Source organism: Polyodon spathula, chromosome 34 (genome assembly GCF_017654505.1).
Source record: "Polyodon spathula isolate WHYD16114869_AA chromosome 34, ASM1765450v1, whole genome shotgun sequence".
Lineage (NCBI taxonomy): Eukaryota > Metazoa > Chordata > Actinopteri > Acipenseriformes > Polyodontidae > Polyodon > Polyodon spathula.
In genome coordinates, this window is record NC_054567.1 from 5,591,769 (window position 1) to 5,616,933 (window position 25,165).

Consider the following 25,165-nt stretch of genomic DNA (forward strand, 5'->3'; position numbering starts at 1 on the left):
TGTGTGGAGTGCAGTGATGCTGCTCAGATTCCCCTGGCAGTGCCTGTGTGGTGTGCAGTGGTGCTGCTCTGATTCCCCTGGCAGTGCCTGTGGGGTGTGCAGTGATGCTGCTCTGATTCCCCTGGCAGTGCCTGTGTGGTGTGCAGTGATGCTGCTCTGATTCCCCTGGCAGTGCCTGTGGGGTGTGCAGTGATGCTGCTCAGATTCCCCTGGCAGTGCCTGTGTGGAGTGCAGTGATGCTGCTCTGATTCCCCTGGCAGTGCCTGTGGGGTGTGCAGTGATGCTGCTCAGAATCCCCTTGGAGTACCTGTGTGGAGTGCAGTGATGCTGCTCTGATTCCCCTGGCAGTGCCTGTGGGGTGTGCAGTGATGCTGCTCTGATTCACCTGGCAGTGCCTGTGTGGTGTGCAGTGATGCTGCTCTGATTCCCCTGGCAGTGCATGTGTGGAGTGCAGTGATGCTGCTCAGATTCCCCTGGCAGTGCCTGTATGGTGTGCAGTGGTGCTGCTCTAATTCCCCTGGCAGTGCCTGTGGGGTGTGCAGTGATGCTGCTCTGATTCCCCTGGCAGTGCCTGTGTGGAGTGCAGTGATGCTGCTCTGATTCCCCTGGCAGTGCCTGTGGGGTGTGCAGTGATGCTGCTCTGATTCCCCTGGCAGTGCCTGTGGGGTGTGCAGTGATGCTGCTCAGATTCCCCTGGCAGTGCCTGTGTGGTGTGCAGTGATGCTGCTCAGATTCCCCTGGCAGTGCCTGTGTGGAGTGCAGTGATGCTGCTCAGATTCCCCTGGCAGTGCCTGTGTGGAGTGCAGTGATGCTGCTCTGATTCCCCTGGTAGTGCCTGTGGGGTGTGCAGTGATGCTGCTCTGATTCCCCTGGCAGTGCCTGTATGGTGTGGAGTGATTCCACCTCACCAAATCCCAGAGAGCAGGACACCAGGTGGTATGAGGAGGATCCTCTTGGAACGACTGGCAGGGCTTGTAATCAGGCTTGTTTTACGCCACTGTCTGCTACACAGGATGCCTTACTGCCATTTTTTTGATCAAGTGATAGCAAGGACTCACACATTTTAAAGGCCACATTTGCTTCCACAGGGTTCGTACACTTATGCAAGTGTAGATTTCAAGGTCTTTTCTAGGCCACAGATATTTTTCTAGGCCCACCATATAAATCGAAAAAATATATTAAAAAAAAATATATATAGCACATAAATAGACACAAAATACCTATTAAATATGCTCCATTAAATCAATAAGCTTCCATACGTATATTTTACACAGAAGTTCAACCGGACATTGCCTTTGTATGTATTTACCACAGTAAAGAGGCTTGCGTTTCTACACAGGCAAGCTTGAGAAATTGACACGAGTGGAGTACTCCAATCACAATACCGCGCACTTCTGTGCATCTGACGCATCATGTAGATAGGATACAAAATAATGCCTTTTGTTTTAATTCCAAAAAAATGAATAGACTCTAAAATGCAGAGACCATGAAAAAGGAAGAGGTGGATTTTGAGCATACGGATATTAAAAAGACAAATAACAAAATAAATGTTATGGAAACAGACATGCATCTTTTGTTATGTCTTCTTACACACACAGTGACACAGTGACTGAAAGTCTGACATTCTCAAGTATCCAATTCATTTATACATCGGCCCCTACAAGGTCTGATAAGGTACAGTAGCTAATGTTTTAATATACTAATAGGGAAAAAATTACACTGGTACGTAATGTTGTACTCTGCATGTAAGTGTTGAACAGTAAACTTGTGCTGATCGAAAGACACTGTGAATACTTTCTGAAGCTTTCTTATTTACGGTATTTCTGTTAAAATAACCCAGAGTCATGCTTTAAGTAACAAATGAATGCACTCATGTCAACACATGTAGGATAAGCTAACTCAGTCACACTTAGCTAGCTAGCTATAGTATTACTTATGGATGGTACAAAGTAAGCAAGTTTAAATAGGTTATTAAAAGAATGCATTTAGTAAAAAAATAATTAAAATAGTAAACTGTATAAATATAGTAGTTTTAGTGGTTATTTGCATTACAATTAGCAGGCCACTCGTAATGCATCGTCTCTGTGGTTCACAGCCGTAGCCAGTCTCCTGCGGCAACTTTTCAAAGCTGTGCTGGGCTGGGCAGAATCTGCAGAGATTTGTGTGGGTGGAGTTGAGTGACATCACACAGCAGCCCTCGATTCTGTGCAGAACGGTGGAAATTTGCGCTACAAGGACTCGACAATTGCAAGCGCGTCTCCGTCTAGATTACAGACATAATGAGAATACTTTTCATAGCATATATCTATCTATATATATATATATATATATATATATATATATATATATATATATATATATATATATATATATATATATATATATATATATAAATATGAATTAACAGGGCATTGAATCTGTATGTTTCAACACAGAAAGCGACTAGTCAGAATGTGCATTTACAACACAATACTGTTGCACCATTTACAGGTGTAAAGGACTCAAATCCAACCCCAACCTGACTGTGATGAAATTACTAGGGAATAATCAAGGATGTTTGCACTGTACAAAACCTTCATTTCAGCTGCATTCGTTCTATATAAAATAAAAAGGGACACGACTTGGTAAAGTTTTGAGACCAGTCGGCTTATAAGAACTAGACGAGCATTGATCCTCTTGTAAACATTCTTGTGACATTCTAATCTAGCTAGAAAACAAATCCACTTAACAAAGAATGAAATAAATACAGAAATGCATTGATAACTAAAGAGGACAGACATAAATACTTTCAAACATAATTTCAAAAAGTATAACTGTTAAAAACGAAACAACTTTGACCACATTTTAAATACGAACAAAGTGATTTAGTGACCATTACTTTTAAAAACGGTTTTGCTTGAGCATTGATTCTGTTGTGGTGTCTTTTTTTTTTTGTAATTGTAAAAAATATTTTGCAAACTTGTTCATTTTTTTTTTTACCCCTTTCGAAAATCAGACTAATAGTCTCTCTTTTAATGACCTAAAACACGACCGATCTTAATATCATCATTCTCAAATGTATGTAGCTGGGCTTTATTTTCTTTTTACAACCTTTATTAGTGTTGTTATAATGGAGTCAATAAGACACCCCTGGAGGATCCTGCTTCTAACCCTAATCCCTGGACCATCTGTTCTAATGCAGCGTGTGTTGTTTCTTCTCTTAGCTGAGAGAGCTGGTGAGCATGTGCATAAATCCAGAACCGGACCAGAGACCTGACATCATTTTTGTCAATCAAACAGCCAAGCAGATGCAAGTCTGGACCAGCACCAGCACCTGATCCATCATCTACTTGTTCAGAGACAACCAACCACATTTTGGTCTTACTTGAATTTTACCAGAAGATGAAACGCTTTGTGAAACTCAGAATGCACCATTTTTGTGGAATCCGATTATTTTAAGAAGACCCTTAAATGCTTGGGCAAGCGTGGAGTTGTTCTCAATGTACAGCGCAGTGGTGATTACAGTAATAATAATAATAATTAAAAAAAAAAAAAAGTCAAATTTGTATTACTTTCATTATGTATGGACCCTACTCATAAAGCTCAAATCTATATATGTGTGAGCTTGTATGATTTTACAAGTGAAAACTAACATATTAACAAGTGTCCGAGAGCTTGTATTTCACAGCACTGTGACCTCACTCCCTGTAGTGCAGCGTTGACTCTCACTGGAGGTCTTTATTATACCATGTCTTTATTATTATGTATTTTAACTGTTGTAGCCATTTATTTTCATGTTTAGAGGGTTTTTGTTTTTTTGTTTTTTTTTGATTAACAGTTTAATTGTAGTTAGAAAACGTCCAGTTTTGTACTAAATCCTTGAGAGGGGTTCATTTCTAATTTTAACTGCTCTGTTCTATTTTATGAGCTTCTGCATATACTTTGTATTTTTGTGGTTTGAGCTTTAAGTTTGGATATTACTGTACAGCTAAGGCCAAAAGTTTTGCATTACCTAGAATTTTAAGACTGAGAAAAAATAAAAAATAAAATACATGAACATAATTTAGATCTTAGATTTTTCAATTTGTCAGTTTCTCGAACTATATGGAAAAAACTAGAAAGCGGAATGTAATTCAGTATGTTAACGTAGCATTATACAATGTGTTTAATTTGACTTTCATCAACATTAGTTAATCCTATAGGGTGATGCAACACTTTTGGCTATACATGCATAGAATGGGTTTTGAGTGTGACTCAGCCTTTGGGAATGTGTACTGCACCATGAAGCAAAGAAATAATTAAAAACAATGCCTGTCTCTTCTTGAGTGGGGTTAAAAAGACATAACCAGAAGTATTTTCTAACTGTGAAATCAATCAGAAATGTGAACTGTTATGGTAAGTGTACATTTTGAAGGCAGCGGCATGGGGATTGTAGGACAAAAAACATATTAAAAAAATGTGATTTCGTGCAAGATTTACTAAAATGATTTAATCAACTTAATTTTCATTCATTAATTGTTCAGCAGGGGATTTAATATTGACATCACTGTGATTTAAAACTAGCGGAATCACGTTCAAGTGATTTCCTTCTTATTTTTTCTTTATAGGTGATAGAAAAAAAATCTGAGTATGAAATGGCAGGATGATTCTGACAAGATGTACTTTGGGACTTTCGACACTTGTTACAATGAACAACAGTGCTTCTTTTAATGTTTGAAATAAATCGATTGGGCTCAGCATTGTTAATGCTTTAAATAAATGCAGAATTCCCCCAGCGTGAGAATTCAAATCACTTGTGTGATTTAGAAAGGTTTTAAGCACTGAATTAATGGTCTATCATTTGTTTTGGAAAGTTTAACTTTATTTATTCTATACACACACAACCCCTTGTTTATTATTACTACTACTTCTACAGCAAAGCATCTGTATTAATTGGGGACTTTTTAAAAGCAATTTTGTGACAATTGCCTGTACACTTGCGTTCGACTGGTGATTTTGCAGTCAAACATTCCCCAAGGGACAACGGTAATATACAGACAGTTGTACTCCATCCAAAAGATTTTGAATGCAATTAGAACTGACCTGTATTCTTACGATAGAGGGATTAGAACGGTCTACTAACTTCTTACTGTATTTTTGTTTTAAACACTTGGTAAGTGTTGGGTGAAAGGCAAGACACATACAATGCTGGGGACAGCACACAGCTCCACTAACACTACTGCAGCTATGACACACCGTGTCTGTCACCCATAGCTTTAACACACTCAATCATTAGTGGATCAGTTTTGTGTTGACAGTGTTTTGGTCCTTAGCTTTTATTTGGGATATGTGGATATTTAAAGTACAGCATTATAGATTACAAGATGCTGCTCCTACCTGAGATCCTACCTAATCACTTCTAGCCGTGACACTACTGCACAGACACCAGGATACAGCAGCTTATCTACTGGATATCCTTGCATTGTAACCCTACCCACCCCCACCCCCACCCCAGCACAGATGATCAGATGTGGTCCTACAATCTTCCTAATCATTCTAATTTGTTTTCATTGTTTGGCTTTGTAAACATTCAGTCTTATTAATCAAACCTTAAAACTTCGTACTTTTTAAATGTCTTCAGCTTGCAACAAGGCAGTAGGATGTCTTTAGCCAGGAATCTGGACAGCTACAGTTTACTGATGAAAGAACATGCTCCTAGCATGCTGCGGTCAGTTGTTCCGTGTCATTTAAGACCTCATTCATAATAACACACTCAATGCTGGTATGTTGAACTAAGTAAAAAAAAAAAAAAAAATGACATGACAAACATTTCAACTGGTCTTTCTCCGTGTCTTCAAATGTGACCTGCATGTTAAATATACAGCCTAAAGTTCTAATTCTGCCAAATGCCATTTAAATTAGGGAGTCAACTTTTTTGTCTAAAAAGGTCTAAAAATATACATAGTACTAGCATCACCATCATGCATGTGTAATTTAATAACACTAGCTTACCAAGTGTATATTGAGTATGAGCAAACTAATTGAGAAACATTAGAACCGAAATACATACAAATTAAGAGCAGACTGAGCAAATCTGAAGTACGACATTGTAAAATTGTCTGAATGTGTAGAGGAATCTCTGTACCTTATCTGCAGAAATTGAATGCCAACCCAGAAATTCATGAAGTTACGCTCCACTGACAGGGTGGATTTTTAAAAATTATATTAAACCAGGTAAGCTATATGCCATGTTAAGAAACTGGTGATTCTTGTAACATCAGTCTTTCGGAACCTGGGTAAAATTCAGACACTTATCACAATCTAACACAAGCCCTCTAATGAGAAGCGCCAGTTCTCCTTTTTCACCTGCCTAATCTATTAGTCCCAGTTCTAATGCCATCTTGAATGTCCCACCCAGATAAATGAAATTACAGAGGTCAATCTTAAGAACCTTTTCATAAAATTAAAACAAATCATTCCTTTTAAAAACATATAAAAACAAAAACCACACATTCACACAGCAATCTTCACAACTACCTTTAATTAACTGTAATATCAACACATGAGTTTATCATCACAGAGTTATTAGAAATACACAAGAATCAATCAGATTTACCACCATGCAAACTGAAGCCAAGATATAAAAGAGAGACTTCAAGAAGTGTCCATTGTCTGTACAACCTCCTCCACTAACTCGAGATCCAACGGGATGATGTTTTTTGTCAGAACTCCAGTTGTTCCTCTCTTGTACTTGTAACTGCCAGATCTATTAAATAATATAAAATGAGATCATTAAATACCAGCACAGTTTGCTTTAGAAGTACAGAATACAACTCAGACAAGGACAAGATTAGTACACACAAAAGAGGGTTTTGTTCATTAAATGAATGTGTGAGAAAAGAGGTTCAGAAAAATACAGCGCTGCGCCCCCACGTGTTTGTACAACTGTTTAAATAATGTATCTGGCATTTCTCTTTTCATCGTTAACATCCCGACAACTTTACGCTTAAAACTTCAAAGCTCTCTTCAAAATGTCCACTCTAGGGCACAGATAGTGTAAGAATTGTTGCCCACACTTTCAAACAAGTAACACATCAATAGCGATACATGACGTAGCACGGATACAGAAAAGCCAGGGCACTTTTACATAAAAACAAACAACACACAAATTAAAATAAATTTGTGCTTCCTACAGTGATTTAGAAAGCTCTTAAACCCCAGTGCACTAGAGCAGACATTTTTTTAAATAGATTTGAAACAGACTTTTAGAAGTTAGAAGTGTAAAAAGTTGTCAGGATGTTAGAAATGAAAAAAGAAAAATAAATTCATAGGTCCGTTATTTAAACAGTTGCAGCAACATGTGAGGACGTGTAACGCTATATTTTTCAAAGCACCGCTACTTACTCCAAGACAGTGCCCATAGAAATCATACACTCAAGATACTGAAGATATGCAATCTGCTGTGGCTCGAGGTTTAACAGCTTCATAATATAAAGCATTTTGTTCCTAGTAATTAATTGAACCAGAGAAACATTACAGAAAGACCTGTGCATACGCATCTACCCATTACAGCTTGTGATGTTCCAATAACTCAGACTAGTACAGCCTGGTCTGTTGTCTATTGATGAAATGATTTCCCGTTATTACTAGTCTTAGACTAGTAGAGCACGTTTTAACTAACCCTTGCAGAGAATGGAATTTATTTTCACCACTTGCGATTTCACTTGGCATTTTGAATCTTACAGAACAGACAAGGTTTTAGTTTACTAATGGGAACATACTGTCTGATACTAGGCATCACTGCATTCACACCAAAAAGCGAAAGGATCAGATTTCATGCAGCTGATTCCTTTGACTGCTGCATGAATGCTTCTTTCAGAAAGAAGCAAAACCTAAAACACTCAGAGAAAAATCTAATTACTAATTTGTGGATGAAGTGAGCCTAATAAAGAACTGTTAGAATTTGATAGGAAGAAAAGCACACCAATCTAGGTACAGTATTTATTATCCATTAGTGATGACAGACTGTCTGTAAGAGCGACCCACATCAAAAAGATCTACCACTCTGCACACAGAAGGGTTACTCACTCCAGGTGGGCTTCTATTTCACTAATTTATAAAAGAAACAAGCATCAAATTAACTTTTTGCATTCTTGAAAACAAAACAAAAAACAACACTCTTAGATATTTGTATGGTACATCTAGAAAAATGATCTAGGACTAAATATTTGAAAATGACACTAGGATTTATGAATGAAAACACATTTTATCTGAGTGCAGCCTACTGTTCAATCTGCCCCACCCAGTGCAGCGACACTACTGTATCACTGTATACAGTACTTAATTTTACTGTCGTTGCTTGTGCATATCTTTGTAATCAAACCTAGTTTTCTGGTTATTTTCAGATCACTTCTGGAGGTCAGACTCGCGTCACGTTTGATAAATTTGAAAAAGCACATGCCAATCGTGCACTTAATCTGGGGGAAATCCTCAAAGCACTCAGGACACATGGTAATAGACTTGCCTCACGCCTTTCTTGTTGGCCTCGTCATGTGGGCGGATATAGTCAACGTTGTTTTTGGTGATGACACAGAGATCAATATTACTGCCGGAGCCCAAGTCATTGAAAATTCCAGCTGCAATGGCATCTCTGACCAACTGCTTGGCTTCATCTTCCTAAAAAAATAAAATAAAAACACAAATTCTGAAGTCATACAGTACTGTAAACTATTGCATGGAATATGCACGAGGAAATGGCATAAATGGTTTATCCTGTAGCTGATCCATCACCCATGAATTTCCCACCACTGTTCAATTAATTCAGTGTTGTCAGAACTTCTATTGTTTATTCTAGTTACAGGAAAATGTATTAATTCCATTAATACAATCTGTCCTATTTTAAAATGGAAAAGGTTAAAATAATGCACATGTATACATTAATATAAACATGCTTTATGTAACAGCTACAAAAACACAATACAGAAACTATACAGCATTACAAATAAACTAAACAATGTTAGCATAACAAGAGAAAAGCTCATATATAGCTGGAAGTGAAATTCAAAAACACCCCAAAAAATAACATCACATTTTGAAACTAAGTGGATATATGCATTTAATAATAATAATTTATTAAAAAAAAAAAAAAAATCTGTTAATATATTGGACAGGAGAAAGAAATCAGACAAATTGTGAAAACATAAAAAACAATCTTTTGTTCTGGTAATTCATGTAAGAACTGTTACAATGCACACAATACTTTTTTTTTTTTTAAAAAGCAACAGCTCCCTCTATGGGTCACTGGATCAAATTGCAGCAAAAGCACCAGCTCATAAAGGAAGAACACGGTTTCCAGTGACATACTAAATATCCTAGACGATCCATAGAATACACCTATTGTCCCAATAGGCAGTGGATCACGCACTGTTTTATCAACAGTAAACATTTCAGTGATAGCTGAGAATTCAATTGGGTATGAATTGTTTGCTCTAAATAAAATCAAGTCTTACAGGACAGTCTATTCTGGATCCCCTGCTTGAATTCTTTGCCCGATAATAGGACTGTCCCCTATCTAATGTATGAAAATGTATTATAACTTGCATTTCCCTTCTCCCTCCTAGGACTTAACTGTAAATGAGGCACAGTGACCATGACCTGGCAAAACCTGGGGGTCGGGGGATGTCTGGATGGGTTCTCAAACTGGGGGTCGCAGGCATGTCTGAAAGGGCTCTCAAACGATTTGGTAGATTTACCAATTTATTTTTTATTACCTTGATCCACATCGACTTACAAAAACACCCTCCCTATATTACTATTAATTTTTACATTCTACTTCTCCTTCCTTCATATCTGTAGTCATGCCGAGGGCTTTAGAGAAGTCAATATTTTCGTCTTCTCCAGTGAAACGGAGGGTAAAATGAACACTACATACTTTTATATTGAAGGCTGACTTAAAGTTACAGACTGGAATTACAAGCTACAGTACTGTGCTCACCAATATTCACATTTTGTTACCTTTATTAACTAGTTAACGTTATTTTCCAAGCCAGGAAAATAAATAAATAAATAAACTCTCGGATTTAGCAGGTTGCATGTTGACATCGCCGTTTTCATTTCTTTAATGTGATTAATAAAATGTACCGGTGATTTTATTTAAAAATGCGCTTGCTTAAACTTATTGTTCCGAGTGCAGCAACAGCCTCGGGTCCAAACTGTCAGCCGAGTGTAGATACAATATTTGCATCCTCGCTGTATGGCCTTAATTATACTATTAAATACAGATTTTAAAATAAATAAATAAATAAAAAATCACCATTGATGATTTTGGCTCGTATAGGTCTATGCAACTGACACGGCAAAGCAACATTTCAACATTTGATTATTTATTTATTTAAAATAAGGAACCAAGATTTCAATTAACAACAGAGCTTTTTTTTTTTTTTTTTTTAAAGGGGGGGTTACTGTGTTCTTAGAAGAAGTTATTATCCTATATCGGTCTTATGATAATAATAATCACGTAGTAGTGACACGTGTTCCATAAAATTAAGTTACATGTAACAACGATATATAGATATATATATATTATAATATTATTATATTATATATATATATATATTATATATAGTATATATATATATAATATATATATTACCTATCACAAGTCGCGGGCTAGGAACAGCTGACCGTTTAGTGTCTTTGCTATGTAATCATTTTGACAGTTAGAAAACAAACCATCTTTCAGCAGAAAAAAAGTCTTAAACTAATGTTACGTTCTTATCAGCTAACTAAACTAGCACACTCATTTGTACTCAGTCACGTAGTTAGTTTTCTGCCTCTGGTAAATTATTAGCTTATGTTAAATCGCGTATATGCAACGCAGTTCTGTGCAACGTTAAGTTAGATAGGTTAACGCAGCCTCTTATACACCATCTATCTACCTATGTGCGTGTTATGTTAACGTTACTTATCCACAGTACATTCATTTGTATCTATGCTAGCTTCAATGTAGAAATGTATGTGTGTTAGTCTAGCACTAGTCTAGTATTGCCACACGGCAAATAAATGTGCCAAAACGTCTCGTGTGGTGAAGGAGGAGAGAGTTTAGCTGCCCGTCAACCTTGAGCAAGGACGATGCTCTCGGGGCGACAGAACAGTGACAAATACTGTAATAAAGAAAATCAAAGAATAAAACAGTACTAATGTTATTAATAGTTTAGCGAATGCCTTTATCCAAGGTGACTTCCTTCACTTACTCCAGCAGCTTATACTGTTCGTTTTAAATTGTCCTTTTACTGTAGCGAACAAAAGGCTTTGGACTCAAACAGGGTTGTTATAGCGAGGGTGTACTGTATTTAGTATTTGACTTGTATGCTTAATACACCACACTTGCATATTTTAATATCTAATGTGTGCACATTTTTGTTATTTTTCACCTCCCGTAGTGTTCAACATTTAACAGAGGGTATAAAGAAGTTTAGATCAGAATTCAATATCATCCCTTACAAAAAGTAACATACTGCAAGTATACTTGTGCCATAATTGTCTGGTTTTAGTATACTATTGGTATCATTAGTCTACCCTATTTTGGCACAAGTATATTTGCAGTACACAATTTTGAATATTCTTTTTTTTAAATAATGCAACATGGTTCTCAAATATCTTAGACATTTCTTAGATTGTATCTTACTTCTCTTTTGCATATCTGCATTGTCTCTTGCTAGATATGCACCTCCAGATTCTGACATATACTCTTAGAAAACCAGGTGCAGCTTCCGCTCTGGATAAAAGCTATAATGCTCTGTAGCTGCCCGGCTATGTGGATAACTATCAAATTCTGGGAAAAACAAATGGAAATCTGGAAAAAGTATATGAACCCTGCGATACTGTACCTATATTGAGTACAGTGTACTTTGTACAAATCACAGCCCATAGGTCAATTATGGGCAACTTGACATTTTTTGGACAACCAAATCTCGACAATGGACTGCCCGAAGGGAAAGCACCATTACCAAAACTTCAAGACCTGCTGGGGCGGATTCCCCCCCCCCCAAAAAACATGCCCTCATCTACGCTTGTAGGAATCAAAGCTTCTGAGCCTGTGCACCTGAATCCTTAAACCCCAACACAAATCCAGCTCTAAACGACTTTTCAAGCAATACAGAGAGGATTTGGGAATTGATTCCTCAAATAGGTAGCACGAATCCAATTAGATATTATAAAACAAGGCAAGTGCTGCATGTTTTGAAAAGCAGGAAATACACACTTTTTAAAAAGCTTTCCAAATTATCATTTAGCCTAAATGTATATGGTCTTCTTCACATAGCCTTGATGTAAATAAGAGAAACCTAACTACACACAGCATTTACTAAGCACAAAAACACTTCATAGTTGAGGTAATCTGGGAGTAGCAGTCTCATGGGCCTCTGCTTTTTTCTTTAAACAAGTTCACACCAGGAGTGATGTACTGTAATACCAGTCAGCTGTGACAGGCAGCCCTTTATAGCGCTATCTGTTCATCTCCATCACTGCATCACACAACATGTCCCTGGACTCCAATGTACAACTCCATTTACTGCAAAATGACAAATGGGTAGCACTTGCACAAGGCACAAAAGAGGGGCAGATTGGCCAGATAACGGTCACCACAGCTGCAACGCTGCACTGTGGGGGAAACGAAACGAAACCCGTGCAAAGTTCATTAAACTGACCACTAATTTGTCTCTTTAAATGGCACCTTAGGAATATCACTGTATGGGAGAAAACAAATAACACGGCATGGTTTTCTAATCTGAACTGGTGCTTGATGCATTATTTAACACAGACTGCCTGCGCTTAATATTGGAGCTGCTCATAGCATCTTTAAAAGATGATTTATGTGTTGTTGTGCTATTAAACTTCATGCAGCTATAAAGTCTGTGGAGATTTAAGGTAGTAGTTTAATCTGCCACCATCACATCACAGTACAGAAGGAATGTATTAAATCTTTGCTTTAAACGTTTTATATAGGAGAGAGTCAATAGGATTTTGTTACAGCTTACAAACTGAGATCACCACTATATCCACCGAGTTGGGGGTTTGTATTACTAATGGTATAGCACTCATTATTTACGTTCCAATACAACGAATACAGCTCTCCAAGAAACTGGAAGCATATACGGCACTTCCCTTAAATAAATAAATAAAATACACAGCCACTAGTCATTAAGGGTTAAGTGTTGCAACAATATATTCACTTCATAAACAGATGATACCAATGAAAGGCGCAATAAACAAGACTTTTTAAATCCAATTCCTAACTATTTTAGCTTTTTCTTTTTTTTTCCTACTGCTGCCATTTTGTTCTTAAGTTAACTCCAGTAGCTTTGCCTCAAGTGTTTATTTTTTACTCGTCAGTGTCAGTCTTTCATTTTATTTCAGGTAGTGGCCCCCATATGGATAATGGTGCATATGCAGGGGTTCACAACTTATCATTAGGGTCTCGTGCGAGTACCAGCAGAGACCACAACAGTTTGTGAATGTTCAAGTAGGTCGGGATTGCTGGTCATTACAATCCCAGTTTTAATCCTACCCTCCACCTCTCCAACGTCCACCTTAATGCAGGCAGTCCCCTTGGTGGACGGGACACTGCTCAGTCACGGTCCACCCTACTGACCTGGCATTGCCAGATCAGTTCCTCTTTCAGAGGGTGGTGGCTGCTTCTTCCTTGAACTGGCAGGACCAGCAGCCAAATAGTCCACAAATTACTACTTCACCCATACAAGCAGTCACGATCACCCCTCTCACCATACCCATACATGCAGTCACGATCACCCCTCTCACCATACCCATACAAGCAGTCACGATCACCCCTCTCACCATACCCATACAAGCAGTCATGACCCCAATACCACCATATTGCTGCTCTGGGGATTCAAAAGCAACCCCCCCCCCCCCCCCCCAGACCAGAACTTTGTCACTTTATTAGTGTTGTTTAACATGTTAGCTTGGCAGCACAATGGTATTTATATAAGGATATAACTGGGGCCAAAATAGTAAGTAAATGCTGTTTTTTTTTTTTTTCCCTTAACCTCACATTCAAATGTAAAAGCTTTCAAACAAACATTGACACAACACCTCCTCTCACCCCCGCTCAGTTTGGGAATGGATGACTAAATAGAGATTCCTGCTATCACTGTTTGTTTCAGGTTTTATGAACTGGAGTGGTTCCACCTGTGGCGCTCCATTTTTTAATAAAAACTTGAAGCAGCCAATGACAGCGCTAGTAGAACCCTCACGGTGATCGCTGACAGAGCCCGGAGAACCAGAGTCTCCAGGAAAAATCCATATTAGGCAAGTATGGCTCACCTTGCAAGTGTGAGCAACCTCGCTGCCTATGAGAAATGCTTTCCTGTTAAAATGTACCAACAGTAACCCTTTACGTCTTAAAGAAAAGTTTGAAAGTCTGATTCTTTCTTTACTGGTTCACTTGCGTACCAGTCATGTGAACCCGTGTACATGGTCTTACTGCTGTTTGTTTCCCATGCCCGACCAATGCTGATGCATGCAAGCTAATCCAAGGATTATTCAACTGGTTACATGTGTATTCACTCTAGTTCTAAAGAATATCGCTCCTATCTTCTCACAGCAATATCTGGCTGATGAGTTCGTTTCACAGTGAAATAGTATACACTTTAAAAGGTAATCTTTTCATAATTCAAGGCTAATGCTGCACAGAGAAATGTTGGTCCCTTTACTGCACAGTGAGCTATGTTTCAACCACGCAGACAGACCCAGGCTTGTCAGATACAAGAACCACACAAGTACAACAAACCATCTTAATATTTCAGACCAGTAGAAAACACGCCTGGGTTTCTATTTAACATCTGTTGTCTTCAGGGTACTGAACCCCCGTGAGACGCTCTTGATCTGTAATTGGGTAGTATACTGAATTAATCAGCACTTTATCTTATTTTTAATTAAAATAATGATTTCATACCACTACTTACATGGATTTACAGTTGTCCCCAACTTCAATACAATTTCATTTGCACTTTCCAGTTTTTTATATTAAGCTGTATGTGTTTATGTAAAATAAGACATTGGGGTTACGCCCTACTGCAATTTAACCAAACTCTTGTCAGCAGGTATCAGCATGAAGTGTGTATTCTGCTTCTACATACTATAACAGAAATATGAATTTTGACACTGTCATTTGCAATTTCAATAACCACATCCTCACAAAACATGCTGTAAGCCGAGCCAGAAAGTCTCCGAAATCGACAAAAGAAATTAACAAGAAAAAATACAATTCAGATAAGAGGTTTGTATACGATTTAGAAAACTCTTTACTCTTACACCTGGCATGCACATTGTCCATCCTGCATGATTATGAAACAAAAGATAACTCCAGAACTAAAAAGAAAAAGCTCGTAGATTTTGCACTTAAATCTATTTATCATCTTTCTACATAAAAAGTACACTGGGCATTCGCAACACACAATTAACAAAAAAGCAGCCCAAGGATTTTACTCTGCATAGACAACCCTTCATTTCCTTCACAGCTTTCTTCTATTTGTTTGACTATCAGGGGGATTTGGTAGTTGCAGTATTGCCCCTTTTGGAAATAGACACTACACAGTCAACAATACATTCACTGCAAACAATGCCTTTAAATTGGCAATTCTTGCATTTACTCCAGCACTAGGCTTAGAGAGCAAGACGAGGATAAAGTATTTTCACAGGAACACTTCAGCGGACACTGATCGTCTTCCCTTTATCTCCATGACTGCTGTCTCACTTCAGCAAGCAAACCTCCCAGCGAGTGGTCAGCTTCCCATGCAGTTATTAAACCTCTGAATGCCAGCCAGGGGATCAGTCTGCAGGCTTCCACACCTGAGCCCTGTGGCATGGACACAGGCACTTTATATCAACATCACAAATAAACAGCACATTCATATGCAGCTTGTCATTGCACCCCAAGCTCCCCATCAGACAGATGTCATCAAAATGAGATTGATGATGAAAAGAAAAATAACCCTGATGAACAGAACTGCCTTACACTTAAAGGACCAATACATGCAACCTAACATATTATGTAGAATATTTAATATGCTCAAGAAGAGATTATGAAAATGTTGTTCTATCCCTGTGCAAATGAACTGGCTAATCACCTCCGATACATTGAACCAGTTAAATATATACGCACCCGAGCTATTCTCTTGAATGAAATTTCTACTTTTGTTTAAGGTAGATCTATAGCTGCCCACATGACAAATGAACATCATTCTGCAGCAGTTGTTTTGTACTTGGCATCACGGTTCTGAAGTGGCTTCAGACCTTCAGGGCTGAAACTGCTCACATCTTCAGCAATCCATAAGTGTTCCTCTGGAGGCCGGCACTTGCCTCATGAAAAAATATAACTCCATAAATCAGGCTACAGAAGTGGCACTTGTGCACTTCACCATCTATCTTTGCGGCTGGTCTCTGAAGGGTGTTGGGTAGAGCTTATATCTCAGCGGAGCAACCAGGGACTGTACTATCATGTGGCTGGCATTGACAAAGCATGTGCGACTTAAAGTCTAAAAGACAACGCTAAGGCAGTGGGGGTATATATATATATATATATATAAAAAAAAAAAAAAAAAAAACACACACACCACACCGTACAGACCCTGCTTGTGCTAGTATGCCTTAGGCAGCAGCAGAATCTGTTGCGACTCATCTTCAAACAGCAATGAGCCAGGGCTCTAGGAGCCTGCAGAAACTGGCTAAGCCTGCGGCCTTCATTTCGTTAAGTTGAACATCTTCAAAGTCTAGAAATATAACTGCAGGGCACAGCAGCTGCCATGGCAGATTTGATCCTCTCAGCTTTCGGCAGCTTGCAACTTGAGATTCTTGCAAAATAATTTCTGATGCTGCCATTATTGCCTGTCACAGATTTATAAATATTGTGCACTATCTGCTGTGGCAAGACTCTCGTGGGACACTGCAGTATGCCAAAAGCATAACAGAATGAATAACGGTCTCGATTCTTCAAATGCATGCTAAAATTTGTACTTTGTTCACATACTGATGCGGTCTGCAATCAACTTCAATAGCACATAATATATAGCAGAGAAGGGAACCCCGATTATTTTTCAGCAGTATTCAAATGATGCTTTCATTAGGCTGCATTAATTAGATATCTTTAATGCTAAATTTGCAAGTTGATACCAGGGGCTACAGGACCGTTTGCCTTTGAATTGCACCCCTGTGATCTCAGGGTCTTCTAGTGCACCACAACCCCTTGCCAACAGTAGCAAGGCATCCTGACAATTAGTACAAAAGGGAATAATGTGGAACTTGACAGATGCATTATTCATCAACACGCTATTTAAATAAATCACAGTTCTCTATGTTAACTTTTTTCCCCCCCAGTACAATGCATTACAAAATGACAGTGGTTTAACTCTAGCCCACATTTAACAATACTTAAATTGTAGTTGTTAGACCAATGAATATTTGTCTTTTTAGCATTACATAATTAAGGGAATCTGCGACTGCTTGTTGTCAAAACTAAATATATAAACCTGTAAACTAATGAAAGCATTCTGCATGTACAGTTCTAGTGTGATATGTTTGAAAGCAACGTATTATTCTACTCTTGAGCAGTGTAGCGTTTAGCTAAGCTCCCAGAGTAACACTGAAGATGATCTTTGAGTGCTGCACCTCGGCACGTAGTTACAGAAGAACTTTCAAAGTGAAATTCCCCACCTTTGGGATTCACATTAGCTTTGCTTTGTTAACCTCTCATTCAGCGCATACAGATTTCCTTCAGAGAAGTCCTGTAAAATCAAAGTCCACCTGCAGTAGAGCCGTGAAACACATTTCCACTCTCACTGTACCTCAAAGATGAAATGTGCTTTGTTTAAGATTAAAGCATATATTTTACAATAGGGGTTTTAAAAGCACACAATGTACCATTTATATGCATTGAGGCTGAAGGGTAAAAACAGATTTGATGCCAAAGGCATCCAGTTTACCCAAGCATTATGTACTATACAGTTAAAGGGTACAGAAGGACCTTTTTATTTTGTGTTACATGTTCCTATGTGTTGCTACAGCTGTTTATGTAAGGTGCGTGTATTGTTTTAAATTATTTTTTTACATTTTGACCACTTTTTTGAACCTTTACATTGCATTCCCTGCCTCAAGATGGCTTCCCATGTACCTGCATCGACCTCTCAGAACTTTTTTTTTTTTTAATTTTTTAAAAAGTGGTCAAAATGTTAAAAAAATTATAATAAAACACCCCTTAGTAAATAGTTACACATGGGCAACACATGGGAACATAACACAATAAAATGATCCTTATGTACCCTTTACATTGCCAGACAGCATCTGCATAAAACAGATAAGGGTGATATAGTAAGAAGTAATTTAGCTGGTTTAAAACAAATAAATGTTTTGCCCTTACCTGCATGTCTTGCTTGTATCGGTCCTCAAATACTGCCATTGCTGCCAAAGATCCAGATCCTATGAAAATATTACACTAATTAGCCAGCTGGGGGACAAAACTTTCCAGAATTCTTTATTTTTTCTTTGAAGCTCCACCACTAGTTGCTGTACTTGCCTCTAATTGCAGTTTTGGCTCATGAAATAATTAAAAACGTTTAACAGTTATGCCAATGAATTCAGTGTTAACATCCACCCCTATTACACTGTCTGTATGAAACGCTCGTGGCTATTAATGACAGTTTAGGAGAAAAATCTGTGGTAAATACAGTATAATCACACAACGATAATATTGGCTTCAGTTCTGATAACTGAACAGTGCAGAACTTTTCTTTGAAGCGGCCTCACAGTAAACAAAATCAATATGCCAAGTGGAACTGTACGCCTGGGTAAACAAAACCACTCCAGTCAGTCAGTATGACAGCAATCCCTGAGATTAACTACCGAGGTTCTGCAGCTGAAAACACTGAAAGACAAGAAAATGAGGTAAACGAAGCAGCTTTAGACAACCTAGAAATGAATACAACCGTGGAAGGTTACACAAAAACTATATAATAAAATTTAAAGTCTTCTTTATTTACCAACACCACCACACTCCTAGACCCAATTAATAATAGCAACAATACACTGCAGGGTGTGTATGTGTTATCATGAGATATATCACCACTTCCTGGGCGGCTGAAAGACTCCATTTCGTCTCGTCCCTCACAACACACCCAAGGCGTGCTGATATCTCATAACACACACCCTGTTGTGTATTTTCGCTTAATTATGCACCTCCACCTGTATCACTTTATGGAAAATGTATTGTATTGTTTAACCCTTTGCGGTCCATTTATTCAGCGCCTGTCAGGCGCATCAGGTCCAATTTATTTTCAAACGCACCATTTATTTTACATGCGCTGTTTAAAAGTAATTTTATTTAAAAGGCCCTGCATATCAAAAGGTCACTCAGTACTGCATCTCCAGCCCTGCCCCACCCCTTGTTCGCTGTATTTACCACATACCTCTTCATAGTCATGCATACTGATAAATCATCTCCTGATCACTCATTTTATCACCAAACTCCACAATAATGTGACCCAAGTCATTGTTTTATTACTATAACATCTCAAAAAGCTCTGCAAATGCCTGTGATATTCTTTGAGCGTTGGATGCAGAAGCAGCTACCTTGTTTGTTTATGTCGAAATGGCAAAGGGACTGTGTGTATTGGACTGTGTGTATTGCTCAGAGCTACCTCTTTTTTTTTTTGGCTTCTCTCTGTCTCACTCGGCCATTGAAAGGTTTTCTAGAGTTTTTCCGGAGCAAAAACGACTAGATACCTGTGCTTGACCTCTTTTTGATCACTGGAAAGGAAGAATTTTAATGTTGGACCTGGTCAGACATAGGACCGCAAAGGGTTAAAACATAAAAAGCATTAAACAAAATATGTTCATAATATCCTATGAAAACAATGTACTCCCAGGTTACAGATAAGGTGTTTGAAGACATTTCTCTCAATATTTCAGGGAAAAACAAACCAGCTATATTACAGTAACAGAAAGAGACTACTCACAAAGTTTTCACTCATGAGTTTAAAGAATGTTTTTTTCCCCCGTTACAATGGATTCAAATGACTTTATCTTTAACTTTTCGATATTGCCAGCATTATGGTGCTTTTTTTCCCCGGAGCTGCAGAATAGTTACACAAACAGACACGATGTGTGCCAAAGGATTTGGTCAGGACCTACACATTTCCTTCTAGCTACTATCTGCTGGGAGCCGACAGGAACACTTAAGTTCCATTCTACCATGCAGATGTAAGACAGTCACAGGAAAAAAACTTGAAATGAGTTTAGGGGTGTATTTAAAGAAATAAGATAAAACAGAGATTTTAGCTTGTTAACTAGAGTGTGGTTTTTCTTTTTTCTTTTTTTTAAGTGATGTTTTTATTTAAATGCTTGCTATGTACTTAAACACAGTGTGCAGTTAATTGCAGAACACAGTACAGTAGTCTGGCTAAGAGAAAACCCCTCAAGAAGCAAGCGAAGTGTTCTCCAAGACTGAGTTGACTACTGGACACAATATGCCAAGGCCAATCATGATATGAATCAATAAATACAAATGTAAGCATTACTTATGTCATGACACACATGGACTATATGAAATTAATAGAATAAATGAAAAGCAACAGGCAAGCGTGTGTTAAACTATAATGGCAAACTAAATTAACAAAACATCCCTACATGTGGTAAAAATGCAGCACTGGCTCTAACAGAAATTATGGTTATAACAATTGTTATTAACACAGTACCACTCTATACATGGTAAATGCAGCAGCTCTAGCAGCAATTACAGTTATAACAATGGTTAAAAACACAGCACAGCTCTACACATGGTAAATGCAGCAGCAGCAGCTCTAGATCACTCTCGCAATGACAAGTCAGTTTTGAAAAGCTTGAATAAACCATCTGAATTTCAGTTCGAAGATGATGAGTTATCAGGTCACAAAACATAACTGTATCAGTTCTGAATTGGTTAAGCTAAGTTCCTGATCCTTTAGGGGGAGCATTTACAATGGGAAAATTCACCTTCACCAGAAGGTTGTTCCCAAAGTGTTCTCTTCGGTGGTGTTCCTACACGCAGACACAAGCTTTGTTTTAACTATTTTATTTTGGTAAATGTTTTATAATTAAAATGCTACAGGTCAGAGGATGAAGTGTCATCTCCCCAGTAATGTTGTCATCTCCCCAGTAATGTTGTTGAAGCCGACACCCTGGGATCCTTCAAGAAGCTGCTTGACTAACAACCAAACGAGCAAGATGGGCCGAACGGCCTCCTCTCGTTTGTAAACTTTCTTATGTTCTTAAGTGCGATTACTGCAAAAAGATGAGACAGGATGAGCTCACTAGTCATACAAAGGTTACACATGAAGGGAAGCCTCAAACTTATCTGTTTACGAAACATTTGTTTTCAACACATTGAGAGACTTTGGGGCAGATTCATAAAACTTATCAGTGGGTGTATAGATTTCATTAAATGCATCACACACTGTATTCTATAAAGCCATTCCATCCAAAAATTAATATAATTTCCATTAGGTTAAGCAGCTAGTTTATTTACTTATTTTCTGAATAATGTCAGTGGCTATTCAGACCCCCCCCCCCATTTCAAACTTATAAATTATTTTTGGCACTTTGGTTGACATAGATTTTTATATAACAGATAAATGTTGTTAGCATTCAGAGTAATGGGTAGATGTTAAAACAAAGCATACCACTGTAACAGTGCATTAGCTTGTTGTATAATAGTAACTCATTTCAAACAAAATAGTTTTTCAGTTAATTATTTTTGCACATCTAATCAAGTATCTTATCAGATTCAAAGTTAAATAGAAAAAAAAAGGAACCTAACCTATAACTTTTGTTAAATCATAAATGTAAAATTGGATTGGGATAAATACCCCACCCCCCGCCACTCCTCACACACACACCCTGCCAGTCAGGTCGCACTCACTGCACTGAACCATATTTGAAACCAAATAGTTTTCAGCACAGAATTAAAAAAAAAAAAAAAAAAAAAAAATTCCATAACACAACATCTTTCCACCCTTGTTTTATATATGAAAAGACTATTAAAGTGCTTCATAATGTTGTTCTGCTGAATAATATACATCCGACTCCCATTTGTCAATCCAATTAAAATAACGTTTTTGGCATTTATTACATTTTATCTTGTTCTGCGTACTGCAATCCGTTTAACTAGGTTGCATAGCGGGCTAGAGCTCCATTTCCCATGATTTGTGTATATCACTTGACCACCTCAACAGCTTCACTGTGGTGAGCAGGCAGTGATTAAAGAGCTCCAAATGGGATGTCCTACTGTTTTTTATCAAGTCTACTGAATCTATAATGAAACGAGAGAAGCGGACAGTGATGGCGCTGGAGAAAATAGACTACCTTCTCTACCATTTAAAACAGGCCCAATTATATATCCGATCTAATAGGTGGAAGCAGCACATGTCAGACACAAATCAATGAACATGGCAATAGTAATCTGTTTGATAGATACTCCTGTTAGGGAATATTGCTGTGGTTGTGGATCATTAAACAACCCATCTGAAATAAATTAGTGGAAAGAAAACAGTATTACAGGCACAGGAGCCTGATGGCAACAAAGTGACTCCTAATTTAAAGAAAATATTCTGGTTAAAATTCTGCGTTTTGTGGACTCGCCTTTTCCTCCAAAACAAATTCCAAAATGAGCATCTGTTTCATTAAATAAACATACACCCGCTTTAACTGAATAGGGAAAACTGAATGGCAGAAAAAGAACTGTACTAGAGCAACACAGCAGTATACATAACGTTATATGCAGAGAAGTATTTACAATTAGTTAAAAATGGGTATTGTAATGTACAGCTTTCTGTATAAAATGTATAATTTTCAGTTTTTCTTCAGAGTCCCTGGCACCAACTAGGAGGATAGTTCCCAGAATTCTTTGCATGCTGCTGCCCTAGGTGCAGGGGAAGAAAAATCTGTTGCAGCACACTGGGGAGCCAATGGGCAGCAAAGCAGGTGTGGCATTGTCTAAGACTCCGCAAACACACACTGCCGTCTCACACATACCCCAGGTTTTCATTAGAGATTTACATCTCCCAACCTGCACTCGAAGTCTGTGAAGACAACCAGTGATGGGAGCCTCCAAATGCCATCTCTTCCACTGGGAGAATACCTGTCGCCTCATTCTACTGCTCTGACCCAAGTTCCTCCCACTCCTTTTGTTTATTGTTTTAGATGGTCATTGTCTCCTGCTATCTTTCTTCTTATGCTTGGTGGTGCAATTCCAGCTAAGGCATGCAAGCAGTGTACCGGGGTAGCCTTAAGGCACCCAATGACCACGTGGCAAGTATTGTTCATGGCAATGTCGACATGCTTAACATGGCCTGATCACCCCCATGTAGGGCAGTGTTGCATAGAGTGGTTGGCTGGGCTCCCCACCTGGAATTGACCAGTTTTCGCAGGATGCTGTTCCGTGTACCCACTTTAGGCTTGATGTTCATACAGTGCTGTTTATGTCAGTGCTCAGTCTAGGGTCACTCCCAGGTACACAGGGTGGCTGTGATGAGTCAGTTTTGCACCCTCCAGCTGACGTGCAGTGTTCGCTTTGCTTTGGGGTTCCGCAGGTGGAAGGTGCATATCTGTGTTTTGCCTGGATTTGGCTTAAGGTGGTTTTCCTGGTAGTAACTTATCATTTCTGTGAGGGCTCCTAATATCCTCTGTATGTGATCAAACTTCTTTTGCTGGGTGGTAATGCAAAGATGGTTTGTGTAGATGAAATGGTTGCTGTTGGGTGGTAAAGGTTGGCGATTTGTATCGATATTGAAGAGCACTGGTGCAAGTACACTGCCTTCGGGTAGACCATTCTTCTGTGATCTCCACCTGCTCTTCCAGCCGCCAGGCTTCTGACGACCTCACTGAGGTCCAGGTCGCCTGTTATCTTGTATATTTTACGTAGCACTGTATGGTGTTGGACAATGTCATAGGCAGCTGACAGGTCGATGATGGCTGCTCCTGTGATGAGTTTTTGTTCATACTCATCCTCAATGTATTGCGTGAGGTTCAGTAGTTGTCCTGTGCAGGAAAGGCCTGGTCTGAATCCAGCCTGATCATATATAATTTTAGGGTCAACGGTGGGTGACATTCTTTGCAGAATAAGGCGCTCGTACAGCTTGTCTGTAATGCCGAGGAGTGAAATGGGCCAGTGGGGTTAAATCTTTGCCTGATTTTGTCAGGACCATCACCCTGGCTCTCCTCCATACCTTCGGTAATTTTCAGATATAAATTATTAAATAATCTACAGTACAAGGCAGTTCCTTTATTTTGACTATGTATGAACACATAAATAACCATCTGCAGAATCTCAACAACAATGACTATGGAGGCCTAATCCAAATGCTAACCATTGGGACCATGGCCTCTAGCATGGCCTGAAAGTCCACAAAGAAAAAAGGGATTGTTACTTTGCATCAATATTCTCCCAAAAGCCAATGCTTACCATCTGGCATGGCAAGTTTGTCTGCTCAAAAAAACAAACCGTTTCAGTAGAGCAGTTGGGAGTTTTATAAATTCAGTACTTTCTCAAAAGAAAAAACACCACCACAACTCACAAGATTGGTTGTTTTGGGTTTGTTTATTTTTAATCACAGTAACTCAGGATAAGATCCCCACATAGCCTCTTATTTTCTAAGTGAATCTGGTCAGGAATATAGAGGTTGGAAGTTATGGTTTTGCACTCCTAGTGAAAAGACCCTGCCAACGTCCACTGCCATTTGGAAACCTGTCGTAGAGTTGATGGTGAATGACTTGGGATTGCTTTTCACTTAGAGAACAGCACACTCAATAACAGTAGAGGCAAGATATTTGGAGTTAGAAAGGATTTTTTATTTTTATTTTTTTAATCAAGATTAAAAGAGGTCCTTCTCAGAGCATTGTCACTTGTGCAGTCTCTCCCAAGTAGGCACCAATCTTGCTGAGCGATACCAACGAGTCCTGGATATGATGTAAACAAAATGTTGAATTCACAACAAATAAAGCTTGTGTTTTAAAATCAGCAAGTCTGGGAAGGCAGAACACTGACGGGTTTCCCCGATATGTTACCGTTGAAAAGTGCTTCTTCCCAAAGTTTAAACATTTAGGCAATTCATCTGAAAGTAACACTCCAACTGATCAGCACTAATCTTGAATTTACTAGGCT

The 25,165-nt window shown here is 38.5% G+C and overlaps 2 protein-coding genes across 3 annotated transcripts in view; one reads left to right on the forward strand and one right to left on the reverse strand.

Moving 5' to 3' along the window:
- LOC121303637 (serine/threonine-protein kinase Nek6-like) overlaps positions 1–4,753 on the forward strand; it is an 87,106-nt gene extending 82,353 nt beyond the window's left edge. The window contains exon 10 of the mRNA XM_041234438.1: positions 3,204–4,753. Within this exon, the coding sequence (XP_041090372.1) occupies positions 3,204–3,317 (114 nt within the window). The 3' untranslated portion in view covers positions 3,318–4,753. The remainder of the gene's footprint in view (positions 1–3,203) is intronic.
- Positions 4,754–6,482: 1,729 nt separating this feature from the next.
- LOC121303638 (proteasome subunit beta type-7-like) overlaps positions 6,483–25,165 on the reverse strand; it is a 38,762-nt gene continuing 20,079 nt past the window's right edge. Inside the window, exons 6-9 of one of the 2 annotated variants that reach the window (XM_041234439.1) lie at positions 18,392–18,450; positions 8,483–8,634; positions 8,047–8,067; positions 6,483–6,724 (exon numbers count right to left, since the gene is read on the reverse strand). In XM_041234439.1, the coding sequence (XP_041090373.1) occupies positions 6,613–6,724; positions 8,047–8,067; positions 8,483–8,634; positions 18,392–18,450 (344 nt within the window). In that variant the 3' untranslated portion in view covers positions 6,483–6,612. The remainder of the gene's footprint in view (positions 6,725–8,046; positions 8,068–8,482; positions 8,635–18,391; positions 18,451–25,165) is intronic. The other variant, XM_041234440.1, reaches the window with a different exon arrangement.